This window comes from Heptranchias perlo, chromosome 2 (genome assembly GCF_035084215.1).
Source record: "Heptranchias perlo isolate sHepPer1 chromosome 2, sHepPer1.hap1, whole genome shotgun sequence".
Lineage (NCBI taxonomy): Eukaryota > Metazoa > Chordata > Chondrichthyes > Hexanchiformes > Hexanchidae > Heptranchias > Heptranchias perlo.
Window position 1 is genome coordinate 113,612,618 of NC_090326.1, and position 27,569 is coordinate 113,640,186.

The 27,569-nt window shown below is 42.9% G+C and overlaps 1 protein-coding gene across 1 annotated transcript in view; it reads right to left on the minus strand.

Moving 5' to 3' along the window:
- dazl (deleted in azoospermia-like) overlaps positions 1 to 27,569 on the minus strand; it is a gene marked incomplete at its 3' end in the record, with an annotated part of 82,009 nt that overhangs the window by 28,094 nt on the left and 26,346 nt on the right. The window contains exons 3-5 of the mRNA XM_067996114.1: positions 21,776 to 21,867; positions 7,902 to 7,956; positions 5,851 to 5,917 (exon numbers count right to left, since the gene is read on the minus strand). Coding sequence (XP_067852215.1) covers positions 5,851 to 5,917; positions 7,902 to 7,956; positions 21,776 to 21,867 — 214 coding nt within the window. The remainder of the gene's footprint in view (positions 1 to 5,850; positions 5,918 to 7,901; positions 7,957 to 21,775; positions 21,868 to 27,569) is intronic.

The following is a 27,569-nucleotide window of genomic DNA, read 5'->3' on the forward strand; positions in this document are numbered from 1 at the left end:
AACCATTGTGAAAAGGGTATATTGACCCCTTGAGGACAGATTTCAGTTTTAAAAAAAGCTTTGCTGTTTTGAGTAGCTTGCTTTGAGTTTTTGTTTCTGTTATTTCAATCATGAAGATGACCAAGTAATCTTAGTTTGTATACACTAACAATAACATACTCTAATGGCATGATACCATAGAAAAGATAGGAGACCACAATGGGCATATCCCATGCATTCGCCATTGAGCAATACACTTCTATTGGAGGTTAATTTTTCAACCCCGGCCTACTAACCTATTTATGCCATAAAGGTCATTCCTTTCAGTCCACAAAAGACTGGGCCATCTAGTTATATACATGAAACAAAAGGGATGAAAAAAGTGCAACAAGGTCATTAGGAATTTAAAATATAATTTTTAGTTAAAACTATTTGCCCAGGCACATTCAAACAAAAACTGGAGAATAATGGCACAACTACTTTTACATTGCGTATACATATGACTTGTGAAAAGTTCTAACAGAATACTTACTTCAGAGGGATTCTCTTAACGCAAATCTTCATTACAAAGCTACTCAAGAATATTCACTTTTTATATACTTGATAAAGCAGCCAGATAGCCAGAATAAATGCTGCAGATTGACCAGGAAGGAAAATCAAATTCCAATCTTGACCAACTGCAGTTTCACCACTGCTTTGGGGCTCAAGGAAGAAATACCTCTTTATACAAGTAGTCAAAAGAACAATGATTGTGGCCAGACAATATGGCTAGACCTCATCATCTCCATGAGGTCCACCTACCGTTGGGGGCTACTAGTGGCAGTGAGGGGCGGAAATGGATGGAGATTGAAGGGTGAAGTGATCAACAATGGAGCAAGCGGGAGGAGGATAAAGGGGTTCAACAGGTAATTTGAAAGAGAAACGGTAGGGTCAGCAATGAGTGATGGGTTGGTCGGATGGGTAGGGAGGTAGTGGAAAGATGAAATGAAAACAGCTACATACACAGTCGAAAGAAGGGAGAGAAGCAGAAGAGAACAAAGACAGAAGCAACAAGTTCGGGCAAGAGAAGCATGAGGCGAAACAGAAACAGCAATGCAAAAACAACAGAGGCAGATGAGAGAGATCCTATTCCCTGACTTAACATGCACAATATCATAGATCTACTAGTATATAGTAAAAGTCTTGCATCAAGAGCACAGTTCCTGCTTGTCACATTTTGTTATTTACTCAAATCAGAATGGAAGAGGTAGGAAATGCACAAATCAAGACCAAGGAGAGTGGTTAGAAAACTGAAAATAAAATTCCTAGAAGCCACTAAGAAGGAAATACAAGAAAGAACTAATTGATCACTTAAAATACATTTGAAAAAAAATCAGCCATTTTTTCTTCAGTAACTGAAATCTCAATGCCCAAAATAAGGTTTTAAACAAAATTTTAATTTTTAAAAAAAAATTTCCTAACATAATTAAGTTTACCCATGAATTGTCATGTATTTCAATATCTTAAAGTTGTTAACATTAAAATCTCCAAATGTCTCAAAAAAACTTAAGCTTTGATTATATATTTTCCCCCCACAACATTTGAAGGAGTTACCAAACACATCCATGCACTGAGCATGTATAGAATTTCCCAGCAAGCAATCTGTGCATGTGCAATTTTCAGAATTTCCCAGCATGCAATGATAGGATTCAGCACCTCCCATCAACCTGTAAGGATTTGATGACTTCTTCGCTTTTTCCAAGACTATGAAACAAACTGGATTCTGAAAGCTTTATTTCAGTCTCAGGAAAGGCAGGTAGGGAAACCACAGGCTTGAAAACTGATTTCTTTTTGTCCATTAAAATTAGTGGCCATGCCCAATTGAAGAATCAGCTCTAATACTTCTAGTTAGAGATTGCCAAAAATGCTTCCACCTGGTCACAAAACATTTCTTTTCTCCCTCAAATGGAAACTAAATTAGTTAACGTTGCAACTTCCAAACCAGAATAAAAAGGCAGAATCATGAAATATGGACTTAGACAACAAGGCAAGGGCTTGCAGCATCGGCTGCTACTGAACTTCAAATTGCATCTTTCATCAGGAATTGCTCCCCAAAGAGACCCTCAATTTTAAGTACTTGGAGGGCCCCTTGCACATACATTCTGCATCCTAGAATGTCCATTAATTCTTAATCTCATGCAGGTGGTAAAGAATGAGCCTCCAGAGCAACTTAATTTACATAAAGATGAAGGACTCAGGAGACTGAGCAGAGTCCAGTACTGGCACTTGATCTAAAGGGTCTGGTAAGCCGGGATGTGTCCTACACAACCACTCTAACCCAAGGGTGAAACCTAGCTCTGCTGTAACTTTTTCTCAAAGGGATGAGGGCATAAGAAATCCATTAGACGCAACAGGCTTAGCCCTGTGAGGTATTTGAAGATAGGGCACCCAGAACTGAGTATCGTCATCCAGGCTCTGTGCTACGTAGCAGTGGTTTCTGTATTATTCTTGAGCACACCCTCATCATCGCCGTCCATTTCCTCTTCATCTGGGACAATTTAGCAGAAGAATGCAACGGAATCAACTAAATTAGAAACAGATGGACTAAAGGATGATTCACTGGTCAACTGATCATTACCAATCATGGATAGCCTTAACATGCAAATTGTCCCTTCAGACCACAAGATAATGAGATGAAGGGAGCCACCTTAGTTCATCCATCCAGAAGAATCCTAACATCTCCCTATTGTAGCATTAATTGTTTCTTAAATGATTCCAGGGAGTTTTGCCTCCACACGTTGATCAATACTTGTACGAAGAAGAATTTCCTGGTATCACTCCAAAATTGCTATTTACTAGTTTGAACCTTGTACCCTAGTTCTCCTTCGGCAATTTAATTTAGAGTAATATTCCTTGTTAACTTTTTCTATATGCTTAACAATCGATATACCTCTCAGATGGCTCCTTTATAGGCCAAAGAAACAACCTTCTTCGGTCATTCTTTGTAACTCAGATCCCTGATACTGGGGATCAGCCTCGTGGCTCTTCTTAGCACTATCTCTAGCGCTTAAACATCTCTCTTATCTCTTGGCGACCAAAACTGAATGCAGCATTCAGGATGCCGTCTGTCCAGAGCACTATGAAGTTTGATCATTACCTCCTTTGACTTGTATTCTACTGTTTTGGCAATGCAGTTCAACATCCCATTAGCTTTGTTGATTGTAGCTCCCAATGGAATCAGTAGCGCTCTTATATTTCTACCCTACTGAGGTTCTTCAATACCCAATGTTTATTAATGTTCTTTAAAGCGCTCAAGAGCATTTTGAAGCAGCTGCTTTGCCATGGACTTGATTAAGTACAGTGACAATGGGGGAGGTGAGCCTGCAGAGTTTGGGGGGGCGGGGTGGTGAGGTGAGGTGATTGAGCAGGGAGAAAGGCTGGGAGAGTGAAGGATCAGAGGAGCCAAAGGCAATGGCAACAGAGTTAGATTAGGTATGAACACTCCTGGTGATGGATTGGAATAGAAATCGATCCAGTCCACCATTATTTCAATCATTTAATAAGAACATAAGAAATAGGAGCAGGAGTAGGCCAATCGGCCCCTCGAGCCTGCTCCGCCATTCAATAAGATCATGGCTGATCTGATCCTAACCTTAAATCTAAATTCATGTCCAATTTCCTGCCCGCTCCCCGTAACCCCTAATTCCCTTTACTTCTAGGAAACTGTCTATTTCTGTTTTAAATTTATTTAATGATGTAGCTTCCACAGCTTCCTGGGGCAGAAAATTCCACAGACCCACTACCCTCTGAGTGAAGAAGTTTCTCCTCATCTCAGTTTTGAAAGAGCAGCCCCTTATTCTAAGATTATGCCCCCTAGTTCTAGTTTCACCCATCCTTGGGAACATCCTTACCGCATCCACCCGATCAAGCCCCTTCACAATCTTATATGTTTCAATAAGATCGCCTCTCATTCTTCTGAACTCCAATGAGTAGAGTCCCAATCTACTCAACCTCTCCTCATATGTCCGCCCCCTCATCCCCGGGATTAACCGAGTGAACCTTCTTTGTACAGCCTCGAGAGCAAGTATGTCTTTTCTTAAGTATGGACACCAAAATTGTATGCAGTATTCCAGGTGCGGTCTCACCAATACTTTATATAACTGCAGCAATACCTCCCTGTTTTTATATTCTATCCCCCTAGCAATAAAAGCCAACATTCCGTTGGCCTTCTTGATCACCTGCTGCACCTGCATACTAACTTTTCGATTTTCTTGCACTAGGACCCCCAGATCCCTTTGTACTGCAGTACTTTCCAGTTTCTCGCCATTAAGATAATAACTTGCTCTCCGATTTTTCCTGCCAAAGTGCATAACCTCACATTTTCCAATACTGTATTGCATCTGCCAAATCTCCGCCCACTCACCCAGCCTGTCTATATCCCCTTGTAGGTTTTTTATGTCCTCCTCACTCTCCACTTTCCCTCCCATCTTTGTATCATCTGCAAACTTTGATATGTTACACTTGGTCCCCTCCTCCAAATTGTTAATATAGATTGTAAAGAGTTGGGGACCCAGCACCGACCCCTGCGGAACACCACTGGCTACTGGTTGCCAGTCCGAGAATGAACCATTTATCCCAACTCTCTGCTTCCTGTTAGATAACCAATCCTCCACCCATGCCAGAATATTAACCCCAATCCAGTGATTCTTTATCTTGAGCAATAATCTTTTATGTGGCACCTTGTCGAATGCCTTCTGGAAGTCTAAATACACTACGTCCACTGGTTCCCCTTTATCCACCCTGTACGTTATGTTCTCAAAGAACTCAAGCAAATTTGTCAGACATGACTTCCCCTTCGTAAAGCCATGCTGACTTTGTCCTATTAAATTTTGTTTATCCAAATGTTCTGCTACTGTCTCCTTAATAATAGACTCCAAAATTTTACCCACCACAGATGTTAGGCTAACTGGTCTATAATTTCCAGCCTTCTGCCTACTACCCTTTTTAAATAAGGGTGTTACATTAGCAGTTTTCCAATCTGCCGGGACCTTTGCCAAGTCCAGAGAATTTTGGAATATTGGTAACTCCAAATAATCTCAGGCTCTCAGAAATTTATCTTGGTTAGTTTGATTTATTTTATTTGACTGCTTATCTAGCAACTGGAACACAGCTGGATTAAAGAGTCTGGTACACCCACAGCAACTCAAGATCAACAAGGTGTAGGAAAGTGTCTCTTTTTAGCAGCCTCACAATTTTCATGTTTTGCACAAAATATTTTCACAGGTTTAGCACCATTAACCAATCCCTTAAAAAGGCATGGCATCCCCTACAAGTCAGAGTCCACCTTTTAATACCCACTGTCTAATTAAATGATAGAGTAACTGAGGGATTGTAATACAGAACCCTTGCTGTGTATACCAGCTACCGTAATACCACACATGCCACCTTGTGAATTCTCCTGTCATTACCGAAGGAGGATTGAAAAGCACTCTTCTGAGACGAGACACAAATGCAAACAGGCACACATTTATTTCACATAAAATATGCAAAAGAACAAAATACTCTTTTGCACTCCTTGTTTTAAGAAAAATAAGACATCTTACTGACATTCTAGGCATACGCCCACTTTCATGATATCTACTCTGAAGTTAACATGCCATGATTTTGTTACAAACTGCTTCGGGTCAGTAGCCCATTCTCTGTTACAAAGATCTAGAGTGAGAGTCCCTTTAAGATCGTGAGGTGGGGATTTGGCCACTGAGTGGTCAATCAAAATTACCACTCTCACTGAATCATCTCACCCTCATGAAGAACTGTCAGTCTTAGCTTATTTTAAATAAAACATACAATTTAGATAACTTGAGCACGTTCATGAACTAAAATTCCACTTACATGAATCCTGCTGCTTCCTGATTGCAGGTCCTATCTTCAATTTCTTCCCTTTGAAGTTGATCTGTGACTGTGAAGTGAAACCAAACATGTCTTATCCAATTGCCATTTATTAACTTCAGTGGCCTAAACGTGTTATACAATAGTTTAAATTGGGGAAGATACTCCAATCCCAGCATACTTTTAGGTTAATGTGACGGAAGTAGTTTGCTATCATGTGTGAAGGATGGGATAGAAAAGATGCTTTTAGTTCAGTGACATAATTAATGGGGAAACTATGGTGTAATTTTACTCACAAAATGTCAACTTGCAGCATGAAACATGGCATTACACTAGGAATGGATAGAGATCTGTTTTTAAAAACATAATATTTATTTTACCTTGGCAGTCAAGGCAGATTACCTTGGTAGATTAGTCAAGTTTTATGTAGTATACAGTCAAGATTTAAGATGTAAAACAGATGTACAAGATTCTACAGATTCAAAGACCAAGCAAGATTTTGACATTGCAAGTAATTTGTGACTTGCACAATCAGCTCTGCAGCAAACCCATTTTTAAAGATGAACAAATAAAAGGTCACAAGGGCTTGCAACATTTCAGGCTTCTTGTAATTTACTACTTCAGATGCCAAGCAATTTTACTGGCTTTTTAAGTAAATTATTCTTTATATTCTTAACAATGCATTTTTAAAATTACTAAATTTCCACAGGATCTATACAACACATTGGTGCCGGTTCTTTGCAGGTAACCTCAGTTCCTGCTACAACTGAGAGGAACATTTTTGCTATAACATCTGCCACACCTTACACTGGTCCCCCAGGGCTCCATGTAATATATTAGCCTCTTCTGCTCAGTTCTACCTATATTAGTCTTCTGTTTTGGCCCCTAGCAGGAAATTAAGTGTGCAGGCACCACTAACATAATAGAACTGGTACAGACATTATATATACTCATTGCATACAGAAAAATATCAATTACGTTTTTAGGTCTTTTCTAACCTTCTTACTATAATGTGGAGATGCCGGTGATGGACTGGGGTTGACAAATGTAAGGAATCTTACAACACCAGGTTATAGTCCAACTTTTAGGTGATTTTCAAATAAAACAGTTGGACTATAACCTGGTGTTGTAAGATTCCTTACTTCTTACTATAGATTGAGTTCCCGTATCTTAAATCACTTTTGTAACCTGCAACACCATCAGGTCAGGCCAGCACAATATTTCTGGCTTCATCCAGCTGCTGAACTTCACGTGTGCTATGACTGGGTTTAAACATTAGACAGAGAGCAAAGAGAAACATTTGACAACAAGCAGAAGGAAGAGAGAAACTGATGAGGCAAGGCCTAATGTAATGAAATTGGGCATAAATTCTGTGAATGAATGAAAAGTCAGCTTACTGTCAAGACTAAGAGGAAGTAAGGAAGAACTATTCATGCTCAATCTAAGTTTCTATGTTTGCCAGATATACACAACGTGCAGTTTAAATCTATATGGAAGGAAGAAATCTGAGTCACTGGCTCTCTCTCTAGTTTTGGATTGTAGGAACCTGAATTCCTATTCTCAATTCAAATCTGAGAAAGCCTAGTTCCTTTAAAAATGTGGAAGTGAACTTGTAACAAATATTCCCTCACCAATGTATCTAGGATAATGTATTAAAAAAAATTTAGAAAATTCCAACCTGGATTTAGTCATAGAAAAATAATTAAGAATTAAGATTTTTTTTAATATAAAAGACAAGGGATCAATTTTATTTCCCCACTATCATGGTGCCCATTTTTGGCATCCAATCTCAAGAAACTCTATTGAATCTGGAGAACTGAATTAGCAAGCCTTCGTAGGGAGGCAAAGTGAGCTCAAGTTTTAAGCATCAAAAAGTTTTTAAATCTTATCTAGATGAGGATAGTACTTTACTGGGAAATTAATCGTAATGCTTATTTACTTCTTGGTTGAACAATGTTACAATAATTTGTTGAAAAACCTAACGGATTGTAGACACTTTCCCAGAGTTAAACATTAATACCCTGATTATCTTTAAATGGACAAACTTCACTTACTTCAGAAATAATCTTCTGTATATCCACATCATTATGAAATGAGACAAAGCCATATCTGGAAAAAAAAAAGTTCATGACAGACCGTGCTAAGCGTAACAAATACTCGTACTACGTAAAAGTAAAGGAATTGCATTCATTAGGCACCTTTCACAATCTCAGGACATCCCAAAATGTTTTACAGCCAATGAAGTACTTTGAGGTATAGTCACTGTTGTAATGTAGGAAATGTGACACTCAATTTGAGCACAGAAAGATCCCACAAACAACAATGACCAGATAATCTGTCTTTCTTTTAAAAAAGTAATGTTGGTTGAGGGATAAATACTGGCCAGGGCACCAAGAGAACTCCTCTGCCCTTCCTTAAATAGGGCCTTGGGATCTTTTAAATCCACCCGAGGGGCCATAAGGGTCCTCAGTTTAACGTCTCATCCTAAAGACAGCACCTCCGACAGTGCAGTACCTCTCTCAGTACTGCACTGAAGTATCAGCCTGGATTATGTGTTCAAGTCTCTGGAGTGGGACTTGAACCCACGACAGTCTAACTAATTTCATTGAATTTTTTGAGGGGGTGACTAGGCGTGTGGATGAGGGTAACGCAGTGGATGTGGTATACATGGATTTCAGTAAGGCCTTCGATAAAGTCCCACACAGGAGACTGGTCAAGAAGGTACGAGCCCATGGAGTCCAGGGTGCCTTGGCACTTTGGATACAAAACTGGCTTAGTGGCAGAAGGTAGAGGGTGATGGTCGAAGGTTGTTTTTGTGACTGGAAGCCTGTGGCCAGTGGGGTACCACAGGGATCTGTGCTGGGGCCCTTGCTGTTTGTGGTCTACATTAACGACTTGGATATGAATGTAAAAGGTATGATCAGTAAGTTCGCTGATGATACAAAAATTGGTAGGGTGGTAAATAGCGAGGATAGCCTCAGTCTGCAGGACGATATAGATGGGTTGGTCAGATGGGCAGAACAGTGGCAAATGGAATTTAACCTGGAAAAGTGCGAGGTGATGCACTTTGGAGGGACTAACAAGGCAAGGGAATACACAATGAATGGGAGGACCCTAGGCAAGACAGAGGGTCAGAGGGATCTTGGTGTGCAAGTTCACAGATCCCTGAAGGCGGCGGAACAGGTAGATAAAGTGGTAAAGAAGGCATATGGGATACTTGCCTTTATTAGCCGAGGCATAGAATATAAGAGCAAGGAGGTTATGATGGAGCTGTATAAAACACTGGTTAGGCCACAGCTGGAGTACTGTGTGCAGTTCTGGTCGCCGCACTACAGGAAGGATGTGATCGCTTTGGAGAGGGTGCAGAGGAGATTCACCAGGATGTTACCAGGGCTGGAGTGCTTCAGCTATGAAGAGAGACTGGGAAGATTGGGTTTGTTTTCCTTGGAGCAGAGGAGGCTGAGGGGGGACATGATTGCGGTGTACAAAATTATGAGGGGCACAGATAGGATGGATACTCAGGAGCTTTTTCCCTTCGTTGAGGGTTCTATAACAAGGGGGCATAGATTCAAGGTAAAAGGCGGGAGGTTTAGAGGGGATTTGAGAAAGAACTTTTTCACCCAGAGGGTGGTTGGAGTCTGGAACTCACTGCCTGAGGGGGTTGTGGAGGCAGGAACCCTCACAACATTCAAGAAGCATTTGGATGAGCACTTGAAATGCCATAGCATACAAGGCTACGGACCAAATGCTGGAATATGGGATTAGATTAGACTGGGCTTGATGGCCGGCGCGGACACGATGGGCCGAAGGGCCTCTATCCGTGCTGTATAACTCTATGACTATTTGAGCCAAGGCTGACGTACCTGACAAAAAGTTTGCAAATTCAAATCAATCCTTTCTATCTTTAATTTTTACATTTATCTTGTGCAGTCTTCATTCTTGAAATAGAAACATCCATATGCCATTAGAACTAACCCCAAGTTACCAACTGGGAGAATCAGGACGCCAATACCCCACTGAAACATTTGATGGTCATTTTGCCCATATTTTGTACCCTTCCAAACAGATGCAGTACACATACCTCCCTTGGGTTGCCAGTTTCAGCCCCCATCCCCCCAAAGAAATACTTCACTTACTTCAGAAATAATCCTGGAAGAAAAATATTGTAACACTATACATAACTGATCATTCCAAAATGGACAGAAGCCAAGTGAAACAGTTATCTCTGGAGAACACTTGAATTAGAAAACGAATGCATTTACAAGATACACAATCGCATTGTTTCTCATTTCAGTCCTCTGTACACACTACTAGGATACTGATTTTGCAGCACTGCCAAAGGTGGGAGTGGTCCTTCTGAACGAGGCGCAACATCTGCATTCAAAATGTATACCTCCCCCACTGTTCTATAGATTCACTGTATCCTACTTTCCCAGCATCAACCTCCTCAGAGGAGCAAAGATTCAACAGCCCTGCCAAACAAACTCCAAACCATCTGTTACACTGTCTGGATTTCCGACGTTGCCCAAGCTGCATGTTGACTCCAGAATGTCATTTAGTGATTCCAACAGATGGAACAAATCTTTCTCTGTATTGTGTCATTTCAAATCAGTATAGGGCTGTCCTTCACAAAGCAGTCAGATTTGAAAGATGTTCCCAAAGATGGGTGAAACTAGAACTAGGGGGCATAATCTTAGAATAAGGGGCTGCTCTTTCAAAACTGAGATGAGGAGAAACTTCTTCACTCAGAGGGTGGTAGGTCTGTGGAATTTGCTGCCCCAGGAAGCTGTGGAAGCTACATCATTAGATAAATTTAAAACAGAATAGACAGTTTCCTAGAAGTAAAGGGAATTAGGGGTTATGGGGAGCGGGCAGGAAATTGGACATGAAGCTGAGTTCGGATCGGTCAATGCCCTGTGGGTGGCGGAGAGGGCCCAGGGGCTATGTGGCCGGGTCCTGCTCCGACTTCTTGTGTTCTTTAGATTTGTGGTTGGGATCAGATCAGCCATGATCTTATTGAATGGCGGAGCAGGCTCGAGGGGCCGATTGGCCTACTCCTGCTCCAATTTCTTATGTTCTTATGAAAGTCTTACCACCTTCAATTGCAATCAGTTGACAATGCCAGGTACACTGTTCCAATTCCACTTGTTCTGTGCCCAAATCCACTGCAGGTAGGCTCTGTACAACGTCACCTATATCAATGAGTTGGATGAAGGGACCGAATGTATGGTTGCTAAATTTGCTGATGACACAAAGGTAGGTAGGAAAGTAAGTTGTGAAGAGGGCATAAGGAGTCTGCAAAGGGAGATAGATAGATAAAGCGAGTGGGCAAAAATTTGGCAGATTTTTAAAAATTCGTTCATGGGATGCGGGCGTCGCTGGAGAGGCCAGCATTTATTGCCCATCCCTAATTGCCCTTGAGAAGGTGGTGGTGAGCCACCTTCTTCAACCGCTGCAGTCCGTGTGGTGACGGTTCTCCCACAGTGCTGTTAGGAAGGGCGTTCCAGGATTTTGACCAAGCGACGATGAAGGAACGGCGATATATTTCCAAGTCGGGATGGTGTGTGACTTGGAGGGGAACGTGCAGGTGGTGTTGTTCACATGTGCCTGCTACTCTTGTCCTTCTAGCTGGTAGAGGTCGCGGGTTTGGGAGGAGCTGTCGAAGAAGCCTTGGCGAGTTGCTGCAGTGCATCCTGTAATTGGTACACACTGCAGCCACTGTGCGCCGGTGGTGAAGGGAGTGAATGTTTAGGGTGGTGGATGGGGTGCCAATCAAGCGGGCTGCTTTGTCCTGGATGGTGTCGAGCTTCGAGTGTTGTTGGAGCTGCACTCATCCAGGCAAGTGGAGAGTATTCCATCACACTCCTGACTTGTGCCTTGTAGATGGTGGAAAGGCTTTGGGGAGTCAGGTGGTGAGTCACTCGTCGCAGAATACCCAGCCTCTGACCTGCTCTCGTAGCCACAGTATTTATATGGCTGCTCCAGTTAAGTTTCTGGTCAATGGTGACCCCCAGGATGTTGATGGTGGGGGATTCGGTGATGGTAATGCCGTTGAATGTCAAGGGGAGGTGGTTAGACTCTCTCTTGTTGGACATGGTCATTGCCTGGCACTTATCTGGCGCGAATGTTACTTGCCACTTATGAGCCCAAGCCTGGACGTTGTCCAGGTCTTGCTGCATGCGGGCACGGACTGCTTCATTATTTGAGGAGTTGCGAATGGAACTGAACACTGCAATCATCAGCGAACATTCCCATTTCTGACCTTATGATGGAGGGAAGCTCATTAATGAAGCAGCTGAAGATGGTTGGGCCGAGGACACTGCCCTGAGGAACTCCGACAGCAATGTCGTGGGGCTGAGATGATTGGCCTCCAACAACCACTACCATCTTCCTTTGTGTTAGGTATAACTCCAGCCACTGGAAAGTTTGCGCCGATTCCCATTGACTTCAATTTTACTAGGGCTCCTTGGTGCCACACTCAGTCAAATGCTGCCTTGATGTCAAGGGCAGTCACTCTCACCTCACCTCTGGAATTCAGCTCTTTTGTCCATTTTTGGACCAATGAGGTCTGGAGCAGAGTGGTCCTGGCGGAACCCAAACTGAGCATCGGTGAGCAGATTATTGGTGATTGAGTGCCGCTTGATAGCACTGTCGACTGACAGCTTCCATCACTTTGCTGATGATTGAGAGTAGACTGATGGGGCAGTAATTGGCCGGATTGGATTTGTCCTGCTTTTTGTGGACAGGACATACCTGGGCAATTTTCCACATTGTCGGGTAGATGCCAGTGTTGCAGCTGTACTGGAACAGCTTGGCTAGAGGCGCAGCTAGTTTTGGAGCACAAGTCTTCAGCACTACAGCCGGGATGTTGTCGGGGCCCATAGCCTTTGCTGTATCCAGTGCACTCAGCCGTTTCTTGATATCACGTGGAGTGAATCGAATTGGCTGAAGACTGGCTTCTGTGATGGTGGGGATATCGGGAGGAGGCCGAGATGGATCATCCACTTGGCACTTCTGGCTGAAGATGGTTGCAAACGCTTCAGCCTTGTCTTTTGCACTCACGTGCTGGACTCCACCATTATTGAGGATGGGGATGTTTGCAGAGCATCCTCCTCCTGGTAGTTGTTTAATTGTCCACCACCATTCACGACTGGATGTGGCAGGACTGCAGAGCTTTGATCTGATCCGTTGGTTGTGGAATCGCTTAGCTCTGTCTATAGCATGTTGCTTCCGTTGTTTAGCATGCATGTAGTCCTGAGTTATAGCTTCACCAGGTTGGCACCTCATTTTTAGGTACGCCTGGTGCTGCTCCTGGCATGCTCTTCTACACTCCTCATTGAACCAGGGTTGATCCTCTGGCTTGTTGGTAATGGTAGAGTGAGGAATATGCCGGGCCATGAAGTTACAGATTGTGCTGGAATACAATTCTGCTGCTGCTGATGGCCCACAGTGCCTCATGGATGCCCAGTTTTGTGCTGCTAGATCTGTTCTAAATCTATCCCATTTAGCACGGTGGTTGTGCCAGACAACACGTTGGATGGTGTCCTCAGTGCGAAGACGGGACTTCATCTCCACGAGGACTGTGCGATGGTCATCCCTACCAATACTGTCATGGACAGATGCATTTGCGACAGGTAGATTGGTGAGGACGAGGTCAAGTAGGTTTTTCCCTCGTGTTGGTTCGCTCACCACCTGCCGCAGGCCCAGTCTGGCAGCAATGTCCTTCAGGACTTGGTCAACTTGGTCAGTAGTGGTGCTACCGAGCCACTCTTGGTGATGGACATTGAAGTCCCCCACCCAGAGTACATTTTGTGCCCTTGCTACCCTCAGTGCTTCCTCCAAGTGGTGCTCAACATGGAGGAGGACTGATTCATCAGCTGAGGGAGGACGGTAGGTGGTAATCAGCAGGAGGTTTCCTTGCCCATGTTTGACCTGATGCCATGAGATTTCATGAGATGGAGTATAATGTGGGAAAATGTGAACTTGTCCACTTTGGCACGAGGAATAGAAAAGCAGTATATTATTTAAATGGAAAGAGATTACAGCACTCTGAGGCACAGAGGGATCTTGGTGTCCTAGTGCATGAATCACAAAGTTAGTATGCAGGTACAGCAAGTGATTAGGAAGGCAAATGGAATGTTGTCATTTATTGCAAAGGGAATGGAATATAAAAATAGAGTTGTTTTGCTACCACTGTTTAGTATGCATGTCGTCCTGAGTTATTGCTTCACCAGGTTGGCACCTCATTTTTAGGTACACCTGGTGCTGCTCCTGGCATGCTCTTCTACACTCCTCATTGAACCAGGGTTGATCCCCTGGCTTGTTGGTAATGGTAGAGTGAGGAATATGCCTCATATGTACAGGGCATTGGTGAGACCACATCTAGAATACTGTGTTCAGTTTTGGTCTCCTTATTTAAGAAAGGACATAATTGCTTTGGAGGCGGTTCACTCGACTGATTCCTGTGATGAGGGGGTTATTTTATGAGGAAAGGTTGGACAAGTTGGGCCTGTATACACTGGAGTTCAGAAGAATGAGAGATGATCTTATTGAAACATATAAGATCCTGAGGGGACTAGAAGGGATAGATACTGAGAGGATGTTTCCCCTTGTGGGAGAGACCAAAACTAGGGGCCACAGTTTAAAAATAAGGGGTCTCCCATTTAAGACAGAGATGAGGAGAATTTTTTTCTCAGAGGGTCGTGAGTCCATGGAACTCCCTTCCCCAGACAGCAGTAGAGGCAGGGTCATTGAATATTTTTAAGGCTGAGTTAGATAGATTCCTGATTAACAAGGGAGTCAAAGGTTATAGTAGGTAGACGGGAAAGTAGGGTTGGGGTCACAATCAGATCAGCCATGATCTTATCAAATGGCAGAGCAGGCTCGAGGGGCCGAATGGCCTACTCCTGCTCTTAATTCATATATTCGTAGATCAGTGACAACTGCAGAGGCAGCCTGGCAAAACATTGTCATCTTGTGACTGCCATGACAGCCAGAGACAAAGCTTGATTAAACCTTACCAGCTCGGCAAACTGAGATCTGCAGGGAGACCACTAAGTAGGTTCAACTTGTAATCTTAGCATCCAATGAGCACTAGGGGTCATGAAAATGGTTGAACCCATCAGATTGAGCATCCATAGAATAATTTCTGACTGGAATGTATAACCCCATTCCAGAAGAGAACTGATTTTGAAGTACTGCAAACCAGTCCAGAGGCAGAAAGACCTTCTGCTGGATACTTTGTAATGTCCCCAAAGGTGTTAGGTATAGGCTTCAGAGTTGCAGCACACATTTATCATTGACTATATAACAGAGTTCCTGAATTGTGCTGAGTATCAGCTGCACAATTGCAGCACCTGACTCCTCTTGAAGTCTCTGGAGGGATGTATAGATGAGGTTCAGAATTTTGAATTCAAATGAGTGAGGGAACATGTAGGCAGCGTAAAAGACAAACTTGCATTTATATAGCGCCTTTCATGACCTCAGGACATCCAGAAGCACTTTACAGCCAATGAATTACTTCTGAAGTTTAGTCACTGTTGTAAAGTCGGTCAGTGAGAATCGGGCTGGTGGGAATCGGACTGAATAGACATAGCAGAGTGTTAGACAAGTTACAGTTTAAGAAGAGTGGATGATGGGAAGCCAGCAAAGACAGCGTTAGAGTACAACAACTTGCATTTATATAGCACCTTTAACGTAGGGTAGTCAAGTCTAGAGGTGACAAAGCCATGTTCAAGGATTTCAGTGGCAGAGGGTTGAGGTAACCATGGAAGCAGTGAATGTTGCAAAGGTGGGAGTAAGTGGTCCTAGTGATAGATAGCATATGGAGGCTAAAGCTCAGCTTCAAGTTGAACAGGACACCAAGGCTGCGAACCATCCAGTTCAGCCCGAGACAGGGGTTGGGGAGGGGGATTATAGTTAGTGGCAATCAAGTAGAGTTTGTAGTTGGGGTGGAGCTGCAGGAAATTGAGATTCATCCAGCAGTTTGATAGCACAGAAAAGAGGAGCAGGAGTAGGCCATTCGGCCCTTTGAGCCTGCTCTGCCATTCAATATGATCACGGCTGATCCTCTATCTCAATACCATATTCCCGCTCTCTCCCCATACCCCTTGATGCCTTTTGTGTCGAGAAATCTATCTAGCTCCTTCTTAAATATATTCAGTAACTTGGCCTCCACAGCCTTCTGTGGTAAAGAATTCTATAGGTTCACCATCCTCAGTGAAGAAATTTCTCCTCATCTCAGTCCTAAACGTCCTACCCCGTAACCTGAAACTGTGACCCCTCATTCTGGACCCCCCCAGCCAGGGGAAACATCTTCCCTGCATCCAGTCTGTCTAGCCCTGTCAGAATTGTATATGTTTCAATGAGATCCCCTCTCATTCTTCTAAACTCGAGTGAATACAGGCCGAGTCGACCCAATCTTTCCTCATATGACAGTCCTGCCATCCCAGGAATTAGTGTGGTGAACCTTCGCTGCACTCCCTCTATGGCAAGTATATCCTTTCTTAGGTAAGGAGACCAAAACTGCACACAATACTCCAGGTGTGGTCTCACCAAGGCCCTGTATAACTGCAGTGAGACATCCTTGCTCCTGTACTCAAATCCTCTTGCAATGAAGGCCAACATACTATTTGCCTTCCTAACTGCTTGTTGCACCTGCATGTTTGCTTTCAGTACAAGGACACCCAGGTCCCTTTGTACATCAACATTCCCCAATCTATCACCATTTAAATAGTACTCTGCCTTTCTGTTTTTCCTCCCGAAGTGGATAACTTCACATTTATCCACATTATACTGCATCTGCCATGTATTTGCCCACTTACTCAACTTGTCCAAATCGCCTTGAGGCCTCTCTGCATCCTCCTCACAACTCACAATCCCCACCTAGTTTTGTGTCATTTGGTTCCCTCATCCAAATCATTGATATATATTGTGAATAGCTGGGACCCAAGCACTGATCCCTATGGTACCCCAATAATCACTGCCTGCCACCCTGAAAAGAAACCATTTATTCCTACTCTCTGTTTCCTATCTGTTAACCAATTTTCAATCCATGCCAGTATATTACCACCAATTCCATGTGCTTTAATTGTGCACACTAACTTCTTATGTGGGACTTTATCAAAGGCCTTCTGAAAATCCAAATAAACCACATCCACTGGTTCTCCCTTATCTATTCTACCAGTTACATTCTCAAAAAACTCCAGTAGGTTTGTCAAACACAATTTCCCTTTCATAAATCCATGCTGACTTTGTCTAATCCCGTTGATATTTTCTCAGTGTCCTGTTATCACATCCTTTATAATAGACTCGAGCATTTTCCCTACTACTGATGTCTGTAATTCACTCTTTTCTTTCTCCCTCCTTTTTTTAAATAGTGGGGTTACATTTGCCACCCTGCAATCTGCAGGAACTGTTCCATAATCTATAGAATTTTGGAAGATGACTACTAATGCATCCACTATTTCCATGACTACCTCTTTTAGTACTGTGGGATGCAGATTATCAGGCCCTGGGGATTTATCGGCTTTCGACCCCATTAATTTCTCCAGCACTGTTTGTTTTAAAATGCTAATTTCCTTTAATTCCTCCTTCTCACTAGTCCCTTGGTTCCCTGGCATTTCTGGGAAGTTATTTGTGTCCTCTTCCGTGAAGACAAAACCAAAGTATTTGTTTAACTGCTCTGCCATTTCCTTGTTCCCCATTATAAATTTTCCCGTTTCTGACTGTAAGGGACCTACATTTGTCTTCATTAATCTTTTTCTTTTTACATACTTGTAGAAGCTTTTACAGTCCACTTTTGTGTTCCTTGCAAGTTTACTCTCATACTCTATTTTTCCCCTCTGAATCAATCTCTTGGTCCTTTTTTGCTGAATTCTAAACTGCTCCCAATCCTCAGGCTTGCTACTATTTCTGGCAACTTTATACAACCCCTCTTTGGATCTAATACTATCCTTAATTTCTTTTGTTAGCCATGGTTGGGACACTTTTCCTATTGTGATTTTGCACCAGAAAGGAATGTATAATTGTTGCAATTCATGGATTCGTTCCTTAAATGATGGCCATTGACTATCCACCATCATGCTTTTAATGAAGCTTCCCAATCTATCACAGCCAACTCACTCCTCATACCCTCGTAGTTTCCTTTCTTTAGATTTAGGACCCTAGTTTCGGATTGGACGACTTCGCTTTCCATCTTAATGAAGAATTCTATCATGTTATGGTCACTCTTCCCTAAAGGACCTGCACAAGATTAGTAATTAACCCCTTCTCATTGCACAATACCCAATCTAGGAAAGAAGTGATGGAGTGATAGAGCTGGGTATTATCAAAAGTGACCCCATACCTGCAGATGATCCCGCCAAGGGGCAGCAGGTAGATAAGGAAATGGACAGGACCAAGGGCAGAGCCAAGTGGAATCCTGGAGGTGATGATGTAGAGTAGAGAAGCAAAGTGGTTGCTGGAGATGTGCTGGGAACATTTGGTTAGGCAGGAATGGAACCATGCCTAGACAGTTTCAGGGAGATGGATAATGGATAAGAGGTGCTCGAGAAAGATGGCACGGGCAACCATAACAAATGCCTCGGAAAGGTTGAGACAGCATAATGCAGTCAAACTTTAATTGATTCAATCCCCTTTGATCATGTACACCACAGGGTTGGTAGTAAGGACCTGGATGAACATCAGCAAGCCATCTATCATGCTCTGCATTTCAGGAAAACCTGACACCTGCTAAAAGTGTTGTGCCCTTGAGAGCTGTTGTCTTTTCATAGGGAATGTGATGAGAGTTACCCCTGGCAAATAAGGTTTCAAGCCACATGCCTGGCGCCTCAGCACAGTGGCTTATTTGAGAGATATCACTGGTAATGGATTGGAAAGAGCCAAAAGTACAAAATGCCACAGTAAGAATGCAGCAATACACTTCTACAGGGAACAGTATAACACATTTAAGAAACCAACTGTCAAAGTCTAGAATGTGCCTTCCCTCCAGCAAACATTAATATGGGCGTACAATACATCTAGTGCATTCTCCACAAAAAGCATAGGAAATCAGCAATTAACAAATAAATCTCCATTACATTTGGGACTTTAACGCTAGCAGTTCTATACCAAGCGCCTGCCCCCATTTTTGTTTTCTTGCCAGGAAGTCACATATCTTAAATATCAGGTGAAATACAGTGCCACAGCTTCTGACTCCTACTTGTCCAAACAGCACCATATCAGGAAATCTACCTCATTGTTCCAATAATACATTTTATTAAAAGTCCACATTTTTCAAATTACTACTTTTTTTTTTAAATTCCCTCCATCATAAGGTCAGAAATGGGGATGTTTGCTGATGATTGCAGTGTTCAGTTCCATTCGCAACCCCTCAAATAATGAAGCAGTCCGAGCCCGCATGCAGCAAGACCTGGACAACATCCAGGCTTGGGCTCATAAGTGGCAAGTAACATTCGCACCAGGCAAGTGCCAGGCAATGATCATCTCCAACAAGAGAGAGTCTAACCACCTCCCCTTGATATTCAACAACATTACCATCGCCAAATCCCACACCATCAACATCCTGGGGGTCACCATTGACCAGAAACTTAACTGGACCAGCCATATAAATATTGTGGCTACGAGAGCAGGTCAGAGGCTGGGTATTCTGCGGCGAGTGACTCACCTCCTGACTTCCCAAAGCCTTTCCACCATCTACAAGGCACAAGTCAGGAGTGTGATGGAATACTCTCCACTTGCTTGGATGAGTGCAGCTCCAACAACACTCAAGAAGCTCGACACCATCCAGGACAAAGAAGCCCGCTTGATCTGCACCCCATCCACCACCCTAAACATTCACTCCCTTCACCACCGGCTCGCCATGGCTGCAGTGTGTACCAATTACAGGATGCACTGCAGCAACTCGCCAAGGCTTCTTTGACGGCACCTCCCAAATGGACAAGGGCAGCAGGCACATGGGAACAACACTACCTGCACATTCCCCTCCAAGTCACACACCATCCCGACTTGGAAATATATCGCCGTTCCTTCAACGTCGCTGGGTCAAAATCCTGGAACTCCCTGGCTAACAGCACTGTGGGAGAACTTTCACTACACAGACTGCAGCAGTTGATGAAGGCGGCTCATCGCCACCTTCTCTAGGGCAATTAGGGATGGGCAATAAATGTCGGCCTCGCCAGCGACACCCACATCCCATGAACGAATAAAAAAAAAATTCATTCATATGGCTGGTCCAGTTAAATTTCTGGTCAACGGTGATCCCCAGGTTGTTGATGGTGGGGGATTCGGCGATGGTAATGCCGTTGAATGTCAAGGGGGGGTGGTTAGACATTCTCTTGTTGGAGATGGTCATTATCTGGCGCGAATGTTACTTGCCACTTATCAGCCCAAGCATGGATGTTGTCCAGGTCTTGCTGCATGCGGGCACAGACTGCTTCACTATCTGACAAGTTGCGAATGGAACTGAACACTCTGCAATCATCAGCAAACATCCCCATTTCTGACTTTGTGATGGAGGGAACGTCATTGATGAAGCAGCTGAAGATGGTTGGGCCTAGAACGCTGCCCTGAGGAACTCCTGCAGCAGCGTCCTGGAGCTGAGATGATTGGCCTCCAACAACCACTACCATCTTCCTTCATGCTAGGTATGACTCCAGCCACTGGAGAGTTTTCCCCAATTCCCATTGACTTCAATTTTACTAGGTCTCCTTGGTGCCACACGCAGTCAAATGCTGCCTTGATGTCAAGGGCAGTCACTCTCACCTCACCTCTGGAATTCAGCTCTTTTGTCCACGTTTGGACCAAGACTCTAATGAGGACTGGAGCCAAGTGATCCTGGCCGAACCCAAACTGAGCATCAGTGAGCAGGTTATTGGTGAGTAAGTGCCGCTTGATAGCACTTCCCTCACTTTGCTGATGATTGAGAGTAGACTGATGGGGCGGTAATTGGCCGGATTGGATTTGTCCTGCTTTTTGTGGACAGGACATACCTGGGCAATTTTCCACTTTGTTGGGTAGATGCCAGTGTTGTAGCTATACCGGAACAGCTTGGCTAGAGGCACAGCTAGTTCTGGAGCACAAGTCTTCAGCACTACAGCCGTGATGTTATCGGGACCCATAGCTTTTGCTGTATCCAGTGCACTCAGCCGTTTCTTGATATCACGTGGAGTGAATCAAATTGGCTGAAGACTGGCTTCTGTGATGGTGGGGATATCGGGCGGAGGCAGAGATGGATCATCCACTCGGCACTTCTGGCTGAAGATGGTTGCAAATGCTTCAGCCTCGTCTTTTGCACTCACGTGCTGGACTCCGCCATCGTTGAGGATGGGGATGTTCATGGAGCCTCCTCCTCCCGTTTAGTTGTTTAATTGTCCACCACCATTCACAACTGGATGTGGCAGGACTGCAGAGCTTTGATCTGATCCGGTGGTTGTGGAATCGCTTCGCTCTGTCTATAGTATGATGCTTCCACTGTTTAAGCATGCATGTAGTCCTGTGTTGTAGCTTCACCAGGTTGGCACCTAATTAATTTTTAGGTTTTTTTTAAAAAGGTATGCCTGGTGCTGTTCCAGGCATGCTCTTCTACACTCCTCATTGAGCCAGGATTGTTCCACTGGCCTGTTGGTAACGGTAGAGTGTGGAATATGCAGGGCCATGAGGTTACAGATTGTGCTGGAATACATTCTGCTGCTGATGGCCCACAGCGCCTCATGGATGCCCAGTTTTGAGCTGCTAGATCTATTTTGAATCTATCCCATTTAGCACAGCGGTAGTGCCACACAACACATTGGATGGTGTCCTCAGTGTGAAGATGGGGCTTAGTCTCAAGGACTTTTGACCAAACTAATCACAGAATTATATTTTAAAAGCATAGACAGCAAATTTATATTCTGTAAAAGTCCACTTGATTAGGTGATAAACTTCTTACCCTCTGGAAACACCACCTCCATCACTGATTATTTTAACCTGCTTCACAGCACCATACCTTGTGAAGAAGCCTCGCATTTCATCTTCGCCCATCTATAATAGGAAAAAAGTTAGTAGATGTTTGACCTAAAGACTCTACAATACTTGTTTAAAAATATAGTATAAATACTTGTGCTTCACTAACAAAAAAAAATTAAGCAATCTCAACATTTACTTTGGGTCTGCGCTGCTTGCCAGGCCAAAATAACTGATTATGCATTCCAGTTTAGTGCCTTTTGTATTACATTTTCTTCATCCCCACTCCTTTTAGGTCCATGTCACCACTTCCCCCACCAAATAGTCAAGCAGAGAAACTGCTCACAGACCTCTTAAAATGATACTATAACTATTAAAGCTGCAGAGAGCAACTATCCCTTAGACTTTCCCTCCGTGGAAAGCATGTTTCAGTATAGCATGATTTCTTCTCTTCTCTTCCCTCTCAAAAGAAAGTACAACTTGCCACCTGGTTGTTTTTTTGAGAAAAAAAAATTGTATCCATCCAGTAGTTCCAATATTAGAGTAACTTACTAAATGGTCTGAATCTGAATTCCAGTGAAACATTTACACTGTGCTAGGAATTGTTTGCTAGCCTTGGTAAGGCAGTTTCATGTACAAAGAAATTGTATATTCTCAGAATAAACAGATAAAAAGATGCACTTCTGATCAACACTGATGTGTGAGAGGGACCTATCAGCTACAAGAGAATTAAACAGAGTAGCCAAAATCTTGACTAGTTTATAAATCACAATTAATAGATCTATAACAAAACATTTCTAGAATGTCTCTAACACAGTAAATATTCCAAGGCATTTCACATAAGAAATGTTAGATGCTGAGCTGTCGTGAAACAGTTAAAAGAGATGATTGGTAGCAGTTCAAAAAAAAAACATTGAGGAGGCTTTTAAAGGTCAGGAGGAAAACAGAAAATCAGAGGAATTTAGGGAGGGAGCTCCAGAAAGTGGGGACAAGACAGCTGAACGCTCTACCATTTAATAGTGGAGTAGAAGAGGGATGGGGCTGGGGAAAATGACTTACAGGAGGCCAGAATCAGGACTAAAGGATACAGGCTGGATGATAGGGCTAGAAGATATTGCAGTGGTAATGTGGGTTGTGGAAGGATTTGCAAACAAGGACAAAGATTTTGAAGTCAATGCACTGAGTGACAGGGAGCCAGGGATGATTGACAAGCCAAAGCAGATGATGTTTCCAAGGATTAACAAGTAAACAAGGGAGGACGTCACAGATGAAACACTGGGCTACTCTTCTGATCATGCAAGGGCAGGAGAAGCCATTGATGGTAATTTGCTGGCTACATTAAGACAAGTAGGAGTTGAACCAAGTGATGGCATATCTCAAAGATGGGGGATGCACTGTGCAGGGGATCTTTCTCCCCGTTGTGGAGGAGACATGAAGCAAACCTTCAAGTTTCCGACACTTGCAAGATATCTTAAAAAGACAAAAGGTGTGTTGAATTTTTTTTTTAGTGTTATAGTTATCCTGCTTGATACAATCCAAATACATCCATTAACAGGAATTTTCTCAATACGGCCTCTAGATTTAGCCAGTTGGGAGAGTCCAACCATATTACTCACTCTGCAAACATTCAGCTTGGTGGCAGGGATTTTATCTCCCCCCCCCACCCGCCCCCAAACTGTCTCACTAACTTATAATTTGAGCCATAACAAGACCTTATACCTTTGAAGGCATTTTCATTCAATAATTTAGCAAATTAATTTCCTAGTTACATAATTTTTCTTTTGACTGAGAGGAGCTTTTCTTAAGCCAAGCTCCTCTAGGAGTGATCTGAGAAAAGAGATTTGAATACCTACATTGCAGTCTTTACAGTTACTTTATATAATTGCCTACATTAGAACAAGCTCAGGATGGCAATATAAACTAAATGGTACAAATTTAAAGGGGGTGTAGGAACAAAGACACTAATCTTTGACGGTGTCAGGACAAGTTGATACAGCTGTTAAAAAAGCATACTGGCATTTGGCTTGGCTTTATAAACAGAAACAGAGTACAAAAGCAAGAAAGTTATGCTAAATCTTTATAAATCACTGGTTACGCCTCAGCTGGAGTATTGTGTCCAATTCTGGGCTCCATACTTTAGGAAGGCTGTCAAGGCCTTGGAGAAGGTGCAGAGATTAACTAGAATGATACCAAGGATCAGGGACTTCAGTTATGTGGAGAAACTAGAGAAGCTGGGGTTGCTCTCCTTAGAGCAGAGACTGTTAAGGAGAGATTTAATAGAGGTGTTCAAAATTAAGAGTAAACAGGGAGAAACTCTTTCCACTGGCAGGAGAGTCAGTAACCAGAGGGGACAGATTTAAGGTAATTGACAAAAGAACTGAAGGGAGATTAGGAGAATTTTTTTAAAAAACACAGCGAGTTAAGATCTGGAATACACTGCCTGAAAGGGTGATGGAAGCAGATTCAATAGTAATTTTCAAAAGGGAATTGGATAAATACTTGAAGGGAAAACATTTACAGGGCTATGGGGGAAGAGCAGGGGAATGCGACTAGTTGGATAGCTCTTTCAAAGAGCCGGCACAGGCACGATGGGCCAAATGGCCTCCTTCTGTGCTGTATCATTCTATGAATCACCATCAGATACCTCTTGCCCAGCGAGGTTTAATAAATGGCAACTTGCAGTTCCCAATGTCTGTTAGTGTGTGCATATGTTGACACTTGTTATCCATATTGGTATTATGAGGTGCATCACAGAAAACACAGGTACTGTAGTGCAGCTGGCATTCTAGTAGATTTTGCTCGACACCAATGAGGGGGAGTTACTGAAACTTCTATTCTTTTCCAGATAGCCATATGTAACTGTGCTGTAGTGCTAAAGTGCAATCAGAATGGGTGAATATTATAGTATCATTGTAGGTACAGCACAGGAGGAGGCCATTCAGCCCATCATGCCTGTGTTGGCTCTTTGGAAGAGCTATCCAATTAGTCCCATTCCCCTGCTCTTCCCCCATAGCCCTGTACATTTTTTCCCCTTCAAATACTTATCCAATTCCCTTTTGAAAGTTACTATTGAATCTGCTTCCACCACCCTTTCAGACAGTGCATTCCAGATCATTACAACTCACTGCGTTAAAAAAATGTTTCCTTATGTCGCCTCTGGTTCTTTTGCCGATCACCATAAATCTGTGTCCTCTGGTTACCGACCCATCTGCCACTGGAAACACATTCTCCTTCTTTACTCTGTCAAAACCGTTCATGATTTTGAACAGCTCTATCAAATTTCCTCTTAATCATCTCTGTTCTAAGGAGAAGGACCCCAGCTTCTCCAGACCCTCCACACAACTGAAATCCCTCATCCCTGGCACCAATATAGTAAATCTCTTCTGCATGCTCTCTAAGGCCTTGACATCCTTCCTAAAGTGTGGTGCCCATAACTGAACACAATACTCCAGCTGAGGCCTAACCAGTGTTTTTAGCATAACTTCTTTGCTTTTGTACTCTATTAATAAAGCCCAGGATCCCATATGCTTTTTTTTTAAAAACAGCCTTCTCAACTTGTCCTGTCACCTTCAAAGATTTGTGCATGTGCACCCCCAGGTCTCCCAGTTCCTGCACCCCCTTTAAAATTGTACCATTTAGTTTATATTGCCTTTCCTCATTCTTCCTACCAAAATGCATCACTTCACACTTCTCTGCATTAAATTTCATCTGCCGTGTGGCTGCCCATTTCACCAGTCTATACCCTCCTGAGGTCTGTTTCTATCCTCCAAGTTGTTTACTACATTTCCGAGTTTCATGTCATCTGCAAACTTTGAAATTATACCCTCTATATCCAAGTCCAGGTCATTAATATATATTAAAAGAGCAGTGGTCCTAATACTGACCCCTGGGGAACACCACTGTATATTTCCTTCCAGTCTGAAACACAACTGTTCACCACTACTCTCTGCTTTCTGTTCCCAGCCAATTTTGTGTCCACACTGCCATTGTCCCTTTAATCCCATGGGCTTTAATTTTGCTAACAAGTCTATTATGTGGTACTTGATCAAATGCCTTTTGAAAGTTCATATACACAACATTAACCACAATACCCTCATCAACCCTCTCCGTTCCTTCATCAAAGATCTCAAGCAAGTTAGTCAAACACGATTTTCCTTCAACAAATCTGTGCTTTCATTTATTAGCCCATACTTATCCAACTGCCAATTAATTTTGTCCTGGATTATTGTCTCAAAGTCTCCCAACACCGACGTTAGGCTGACTGGCCTGAAATTGCCAGTTAATCCCTCTCCCCTTTTCTGAACAGGGATGTAACATTTGCAATCCTCCAGCAACATCCCCATATCTAAGAAGGATTGGAAGATGTGTTGTGGAAATTACCCCAGTTAGCAATAATGGTACATTACCTACTGTAGGGAGCCTCTCTCATTCTTCGAATAAAGCTCAATCTCCAATACAAACTGGAAAGTCCCTGCATCCTATTTGACAAAACCATTCCCAAAGACAATGTCCCTTCAACTCTTCAAGGTAGAGTTGATTCAGGCTTCCTGACTGAAATTCACTCTGGCCTTGATCCTCAGTTCTTTTCCAGAAAAGTACCAATTAGTGATCCTCAATCCCAGCAAGAGCACCTAAAATCTTCCAGCAGTTATTTTCAGTGCATGAGATAGTAACAGAAAGAGATGGATAGGTAGACAGACAATACAAAAAAGAATACTGCATTGGAACAATGAAGATCTCACCAGGTAGTTAATTAAGGTTTCATTATTAGTAAGTTTTTTGATTTTAGGGTAAAATCTGATTAACTCCCAGATGAACAATTCCAAAATTAGGATTAGAACTGACACCTGCAAATATCAATGTCAGTATCCTGCAGCTCTGATGTGATGAATGCAGCCACGTTCCCTGTTTGGCAAAGGGAACACTATCTTCTCATCATACTAATGGACAGCAGTGACATAGTGCGCACCTTCAGTCATCTGTGTCACATTTAGATGGCTGAGTAAAGTGGAAGCAGCGCTGAGGATGCAGATAATGATGCCAGACAACTCCTTTTAGTGTTATATTTTGTGAATGTGATTGTGAGCATTTATTATTTACTGGAATCATTTTTTTATTTTTCTTCCAGAATTGTTTTGTCTATTAAACTAAATTTTGTAATTACATTCTTTGCTTTATTTTTCACCTGAGAAACCAGTTATTGTAATTTCAGATGATTTTTTGACCAAATTCCAAGAAAATTTAAAAACCAAACATCAAGAGGACTATTTATTAATATTAAGATTCTGGTTCAGTCACATTTTCAGGAGGGAGGTGATTTTTTTTTGAAAGGTTTGTTGAGATCTGCATCCAAAACAAACCTACTAGAAGACAAATCCCCTTACCTACAATAGCTAAACATTATTTGGTACAACATGGCTACTCTAAGTTGCAGCTTTAAAAGATACTTTAGGGCCGATTCCACCCGGTGAGTGTTCCTAAAATCAGATTGATGTACTTACTGCCCTGTTTGCGCTCCGGTCCTGCCTGCCACCATTTTGCTCGGGGCCTTTACAAGTACTGCCCAGGCGCCCACCTGAAGCAGGAATGAGCCTCACTGAAGTATGTAATTTCAAGGTCCCATAGCATCAGTAAGACCATTTTAACACAAAGGTGGAAGTAGCGTGCAGCACTAGACCCGCCCAATACTACTGGGCAGTAAGGCATGAAACAGCAACTAGAACCTGTATTTAAAGAGGCACTCATCTGCATGGGCTGTGCAGGTGTGTGGGGCAGCTCAT